The sequence below is a fragment of the Notothenia coriiceps genome, unplaced genomic scaffold, assembly GCF_000735185.1.
Source record: "Notothenia coriiceps isolate Sejong01 unplaced genomic scaffold, NC01 NC01_scaffold00007733, whole genome shotgun sequence".
NCBI lineage: Eukaryota > Metazoa > Chordata > Actinopteri > Perciformes > Nototheniidae > Notothenia > Notothenia coriiceps.
The window spans coordinates 276-8,042 of NW_011340434.1; the positions used below are offsets into that span (position 1 = coordinate 276).

Genomic DNA, 7,767 nt, shown 5'->3' on the forward strand with positions numbered 1-7,767 from the left:
ATGTACATTTTTGCTACAAAAGTGGCGAAAGGTTGGAAATTCGAGGAGGGCTCAAGGGTTAAAGAGTGAATCTGTAAAAAAATAACGTCAAAGCTCCTTTGGTGCTATTTATTTTGTCTTTTTTAAAATACCTTTTATCAAAACACACTGAAGGAAATACTTTTTAGTTTGGGTTTAGTGGCAGAATAATCCACTTTAGGTGCTCTAGTGAGTGTTAGTGTGGCACATATTCTGAACGGGCCCAAGCTGTAAATATAATGATCATCAATAGACACAAAAAGGATAAGTGCCAAACCAACACAAGAGAAGCAAAACGTCACTTAGACCTCCAACACCTTGAAATAAGGACATCTATACCTCATTTATAACACATGTGAAAGGTCTTTCGTTGTCTGCTGTTTATATAATGTGTCTCAGTTCAGATCGGTATGCATGGTGCCATTTTGTAATAAAGGATATTCTAACCCTGAATTACGTGATGAATGTGGGACCAGAAGTCAAAGTCATTTGAGCCACGATATAACGGGATCTCACAGCTTCGTAACATTACAACATAAATTGTTGTTTTAAATGATGGATGTTCATACCTCATTATGGAACTACAACACGTTATACATACCAGCCATAACTACATCGTATGCTTATTTGAACACAAACCCGCCCTCGTGGTTATAGGATACGATATACTTTAATAACCCGTAAAGGAAGTTTGTTTTGATCCTGCAGCAACATTAACACGTTTAAAACTCAACAGACGATGCAGATCGATTTGATCCCTTCAGATCACATACAGGCTCGTAATGAACACACCACAGCTGCACTTTGGTTTGGTGATAGATTTATTAGATTTCTGTGAGTTACTACAGTCGTAGTGTTCTCATACATGTCATCTGCAGTTCATCAAACTGATATATATATAAAAATTAGAGAAGTATAATCTACATACATCTAATACAGAAACAAACCAGTCTAGGAGTGAGTCCACTGCTTGGTTTAGTTGTAAAAACGGTGACAAATGTTGTGCTGGCGAGAAGACGGATGCTCAAAAGATAATAACAGAATTATGAATCTGTGCATTAAATAGGTCTGAAAATAAAAACATTCTTAGAAACAAAGAACTAGCAAACACACAAACAGGCCCAGGTACATTAGATGGATCACACACAAACACACAGCTGTGAATTCTCTTTGGTGGGTCAGCCCTGAAACCTTTAAATACATGTTTTACAAACAAACGGCTGGAATGTGGCAAACTAAAAATAATCAAAGGTACGACTTCGACATCAGCGGGAACACGACCGAGCGTTAACTCCGGACACAGATTCTAATCACCTCCGTTTTCTACCAATTCAAACCTCATATTTATCACTTGTTGAAGGAACTGCGATGTTTGTCACTTTGAGACGAATCAGAAACTATCATCGAGAAGAATCTCATACATTATAATGTATGTGTACCTTGTGACTCTTAACGAACAGTCAAACTGATTTTCAACCTTACCTTGGTAACATTTGCAGACGTTTTTTTTATTTGCACTGAAGTGTCCGAGGTGAGATATCAAACTCAGGAGATTTAGTAAAATTAGAAAAACCTAAAGAAAAAGGCCTTCCATCGACCGCAAAAGGACAAATGTTGAGGTACCATTAAAGAAACATGAGTTTAAGCTTTGAGTTTGGATCTTATGTTTTTGAGATGCAAAGAAGTAATAACAAGAAAACTCTCATATTTGTAAAAGGAGAATATCCACACATTTAGTCAAACATTATCATAAAAATCAGGTCTTTTCTTGGTGAGAAAGTAAATCAAGAGATCCATTAATGTTTAATAAATATAATATTCCTTTTGTGATTTGCATGAAATTCTGTACGAGATCTGTGTCGATCTTATTTGAATAACGTCAACACATTTATTCTTTAATTTGGATATTTTTTTCATATGGATCTCCTTACTACAAAATAAGAAATGGATAGCAAGATACAATAGTCAAATTAATAATAATATATTGGATTTGTAAACAGGAGGTCAGCGGGGTCTTAAAAAGTATTAAAAAGTATTAAAAAGTATTAAAAAGTATTAAAGGGCATTTTCCAAGGTATTACATTTTGTAGCTTGTTTTCAATAAGTATATAAATGGTCCAAAGAGGTTGTATTCTACAGTCTGCCTGAATGTAATCATTGCGTAGGTGTGTAGTGTGATTCTGTGGAGTTTATTTATGGCATCCCGTTGGATTTGACGTCATCTGAACAGGACATCGCACGCTCACTGCTTGATAGCGCGAAGGTCCGTTTACGCCGGTTGTTAAACAACATCGTTATGGGGAAATGCAAGTCTGCGTCCAAATGGTTGGAAGATAAGGAGGAAGGACAATCAACACTGTATATAGTCAATGTGAGGTAAAGTGTGTCGCCAAGGCAACCGGTTAGAACTCAAAGTGGAGATGAGGTCTGAAAATGTGTGGAAAGGGTCTTGAAAGGTTTACATACTAATACATACTTAAAATGTAAGAAGATGTTTCTCTCTGGAGAACGCCACAGAGCTCCGTAGAAATACATGTTGTTCTTCCACACAGTTGATTTTGGTCACTTCTTAAAAATGTTCCTCCAGGCGTTTTTATTGCTGCTTCTAAACCTAACTGTGGACTTTGTGAAGTCCAGAATACAACATGTTTAACCAATGTGTTTTCAGGCAGCCAAATAGTAATGTAGTCCCTCGATGTCACAAATGTGTGGTAGGAACTGTGAAAGTCACCCGGACGGTGATTCAAAGTGTCCCGGAGTAGCTCTAAGGCGACCTGGGTTTAAGGCAGAGGTGATGTTAGCTGCTGTCGAAGTCAAAAATACAAACAAGATAAGAAAAGTGCTCACACAGAAGAGAAGACACACGACTCTTCTCACATGCATCAGATGCTAAGGGGGATCACCTTTCATCACATGCTGGTTCTCATGCTGAGGCACATATGCACAGTCGCTTTGTAATTAAGGCACTTGGATGTTAAACAGCTCAAAGTGGAAATGACACAACACTTTTAATTTGGAGGACTTCATTACCCAGAAACCCTATGTGGTTAAGTTAGCTTAACCTCTACGTGGACCAGACTATTACTTAGACTGCTTCCTGTTTCCTGTTTGTAAAATAATAAACCTTTTATCCAAGGCTATCCTCAAGAACGCTAACAATTAATATACTGTTAACAATAAATGACTGAAAACGAGCCGGCAGCTGTGCTATTGTTTTTCTGAACTGTACTCTCTTCACATTAACTCATGTTTGTGAGCCATTGTCTCTCAAAACAAAGGTTTATTAGCTTGTGGGCTAACATTAGTATAGATGACATTAGCTAGAAATATGACTTTCTCAACATTAAAGTTGTAATTGTTCTGATGTTAGCTTTCCGACTGCATCCAATCTAGTTCTTTTCACCCCATATATTAGTTTTCTTTTACAAACGGCATCTGCGAAAGTAGGCTAATTTGTATTAGCCAGAGAGCTAACAGGAGTCAAGCTGAAATTAGCCATCAAATGTTAGTTAGCACTCCATCCAAACTTAGCTTCAGGCTGCTTTATATTTTCATTAACATTCATATTAATATATTTATTAGTTCTGGTCCACTTGCTTGTATTATTTCAATCACTACAAAAAATATTGAGTTGGTCACTAATGAGTGGAAGAGACCTAATCAGCGAGAATTAGCTTCCTACCGTAGGCAATGATTATTTAGATGACTGATTTATTTATTTACTTTGTGAAACCTTCTGATGGCTATACTGTTTCAATTTGACCTTCACAGCTCACTCTGCTCACTCTCTGGTGATAAATGGCGTTAGCTGCAGTGCTAACCTATTTTTCGATGTCTCCTGCCGTGTTGTTTGGTGTCGTTGGAGCTTCACAGTGAGCCGCGTTGATGTTTAGTGACCTGACTCTGGCCTTCATCAGGTTTCCATCGTACCATCTTCTTCCTCACCTGGACTCCCTGGAGTAAAGCCTGCTTCTCATACAGTACGTCATTCTTCATGGTTTGGTTATAGAAAGAGCCTGTCCTCAAACGACTACAGCTCCCATGAGTCTTTGAGGAAATTAAATGTTCACATTTCTTTAGCATTACTTCAGGATCAACAACTCTTCAAACTGTTTCCTCAGAAGGTTTGAGCTGAAACACGATACTGGGCTTCCTTCATCTGTATTCTGATACATTTTTACTAGATCATTATTTTTATCTGAAATAATAAATAAGGTTATGCTAGCCGTATTTTCCATAAAGGCTCTGAGACTTGACTGACACAAATACTGCTATAAGCAAATCATCGAATTTAAGAATAATTCATTTTTACTTTGAATACGTCTCAGGATCTTAGGGGTTATCGAATGGCAATAAAATATAGCTTTTGCTGATTTTCTGTTTGTACGGAAGAGGATTAGGGCCACATGGGATTTTCTTAAGATCTGAACACAAGTGAAAAATAATGTTTTAAGTTGGGAGAAAAAACTTAGAATTCTGGAGAAAGACATTTGAAAATAAAAATGTATTATTAAAAAGAAATCAAATAGAAATCATAAAAATTGTTTTAAAATTCTGTAATAAAATAAAGTCACACGTGGCCCTGATCCTCTTCCGCACGTTTGAACCCCACAAAGCTCCATTTAAAACAAGGCCTTAAATATGTTCACGCTTCCTGAAGAACATGTTTCTCTTCATCTTTGGAATATTTTGGATCCCTGTTTGCTAGCCAGTCTTCTTCTTCGTTCATCTCCAGGTGTTGCTAAGTGCACCTGCCTTTTAAGACGTTATATTAACAGCTGTTTACTGACATAAGTGCTTATTTTAAATTGGGAGAAATGTACCTTTGATCGGTCTGCGTGTAGCATCGGGCGGATGAACAAACCATATCTTTTTGGCGCCGTTCGAATCATCAGGCGGAAACATAATTTACCTTTCATTAAGATCGTGAGATTTGGCCTTTTTCTAGATAAAAACATGGTTAGAAAACTCAAGTATCCTGTTTCCATTATACACACAGTATTTAAGAAACAGCAATGAAATGAACTATGAGGGGAAACCCACCAATGAGCAGAGGCTAACCTGAGAGGGGCGGGGCTTATTTTCTCCAGGTGTCAGGTGGGCGGGGCTTAGAAGATTAAATTACGTTAAATGTTTTTGTGTTTGATAAAGAAGATCTTTGTTGTTGTTGGCAGAGGGGAATTTGATTTAGCATTTTTCGCGGCGTTGATACTCCTGCTCCTCCAATCACAATCTGTCACTTGTGGGTTTGTTTCTCCTGCTCAAGTCTGACAGGCTGAAGAGGAGCAGCACCTCTTCCTGTTGGAGTCTATTCCTCTTCCTCCTCCTCCTCCTCTTCCTCTCCAGCCATCACCTCCACCAGCAGCTCAGCGGTACATGTCGCCTCCCCCAGACTGTTCACAGCCTTCACCGTGTATTTAGCGTCGTCGTCTCCCGACACCTGCAGATTCATATCAGAAAGTATCAGCATTAACTCCCACTGGCGTTCAGGACACGGTTCATGGTTCATTCAACGTAGATCAGAGGGAGAGGTTTGTCGAGCCTAAAGCCAGAGTCTCCCCTGGCTCTCTCTTCCCTGCCTGACATAACCAGCTTATGTTCAGTATCTTTCGTTTATGTTTTATGTTTCGTATCTTGTATTTCGAGGTGATGCTGTGACACAAATAAAAAACAAAACGGTTTTAATTAGGTCAACTAAAATATGTGTCACATCCTGCTACGGTCCCCCGACAGCTCCTTTTCCTGCGGGGGAATAACCTGACCCCCGGCTCGATGAGCGAACTATGGATAAATCAAAGAAAAGAAAAGTACCGGAGGAACACAGGATTTAATTCTGCGTGGACATAGTTATCTACTTTTCACAGCAAACGACTGCTGGTTTACCGGGGATGTCTTGATATGTGGAGAGGAGTTGTCAAAGGTGCTGCAGCCTTTACGTATCGAGGAACAACACGGAGAGGAAGACAGCTGACGATCTTCAGTCATCATTCAATCACCTAACTCTTTTTAGGGTGCAGCTATAGGTTTTATTCATTTCAAAGTGGGTCCATTTTAATTATATTCCTTTTCTTCAATGTGCAGAGGACTCCCCAAGTGCTGTGCTGATTTATTTAAAAGTAGGCCTGTGTATTTTCTTTAATTCTCCTTATAAGAGTTCTTTGATTATTATTAGAGGTTAACAGTTTTCTAATGTAATAAATAATAAATTTGTTCTGAATAGTTCTTAAGATGGGAGTCAATGAGATGTATTGTCAGCACTTTTAAGCAGTATATTCAGAAAGGGTGAGTCCTGTAGAAAAGAGAGTAACACTGACTGAGAGACATTTATCTAAGTTTGAATTTAAATGTTGAGTGAAGCCTGTAAGTCTGATGATGTGACCTCTGACCTCTGAAATGACCAGGCTGCAGTTTCCTTCTTCGTCGTAGTCGATCTGGAAGTGGCGGGTCTCTTTGATGGGCTTCTCGTCTTTGTACCACACCACCTCTGGGTCGGGGTAACCTGGAGAAACATTTAGCTTTATATTGCATGTCCTCAGTTTTTTATTAATCGGTGTGGGAAAATCCTGAATGTCCTCTTCCAATATGAGAGTAGCATCATAACAAAGGTACCCCAACATGACAGGAAGTGTGATGACCTAGAAGAGCATCAGGACTGTTTGAGGCATATGATAGCTATGTGATTAACATGATGATTCAGCCTCTATGGAGAGAGACATATGACAAGCATGATCATTTCTGACGTGGAGCTAATCTGAAGTAAACATTGAATACTGCTTTCTATTCCTCCATCTTGTGACTGTGGAACTCCCTCTCTTGGATATCAGCATGTGAAGGACACTGTTCAGGAACTAGTTGATGCTCTGTATGTGATGACTCCTTCCATTCTGGAGAGGATCACAGATACATGGATCCTGAGGTTGAAGATCAAGCCAGGGACCAGGGAGAGTTTTCTAACAATCGGTCTGTTTGTTGTTGGGTCTCGTACCTTCGATCTTGCAGTCGAAGCGAGCGGCGCTGCCTTCGACCACTTCAACGTCTTTAATGATTGAGCTGAAGGTCGGCTTACACTCCGTCTTCTGCTCGTTCTCCAAACACTCCAGGAACTGGTTATCCTCTGAAAAGACATACACACAGTCACAATACCAGATAATCAGAGATGGCAAAAGTACACACATCCTTTACTCAAGTAGAAGTACACACATCCTGTACTCAAGTAGAAGAACACACATCCTTTATTCAAGTAGAAGTACACACATCCTTTACTCAAGTAGAAGTACACACATCCTTTACTCAAGTAAAAGTACAGACATCCTTTACTCAAGTAGAAGTACACACATCCTGTACTCAAGTAGAAGAACACACATACTGTACTCAAGTAAAAGTACAGATACTCGTGTTTAAAGATACTCTGGTGAAAGTAGAAGTACTAACTAAACTTCTTTACTCAAGTCAAAGTAAAGAACTTTGAAATGTACTTAAGTAAAAAGTACCCATAACTAGCAGCTGTTTTAAAGAGTACCTGACCTCCCTTTATATTAATAGAACAATAATGTCATTGTTAGCTAATGAATGTTTCCATGCTGAACAACGGCAACATGACAACGTTTCCATTGGTCCCTCTTCTTTAGAGAAGACCAGGAAATGATGGATACACGGATCGTGTTCAAATCAATAGGCACGCAATGACTCTAAATAATAATGATCACGCCACCAAACACACATTCAGACTAAAGGAACCAGCCTGTTTGG

The 7,767-nt window shown here is 39.0% G+C and overlaps 1 protein-coding gene across 1 annotated transcript in view; it reads right to left on the reverse strand.

Moving 5' to 3' along the window:
- Positions 1–2,368: 2,368 nt before the first annotated feature.
- LOC104944257 (telokin-like) overlaps positions 2,369–7,767 on the reverse strand; it is a 6,605-nt gene continuing 1,206 nt past the window's right edge. Inside the window, exons 2-4 of the mRNA XM_010769770.1 lie at positions 7,004–7,132; positions 6,405–6,517; positions 2,369–5,458 (exon numbers count right to left, since the gene is read on the reverse strand). Of these exons, the coding sequence (XP_010768072.1) occupies positions 5,327–5,458; positions 6,405–6,517; positions 7,004–7,132 (374 nt within the window). The 3' untranslated portion in view covers positions 2,369–5,326. The remainder of the gene's footprint in view (positions 5,459–6,404; positions 6,518–7,003; positions 7,133–7,767) is intronic.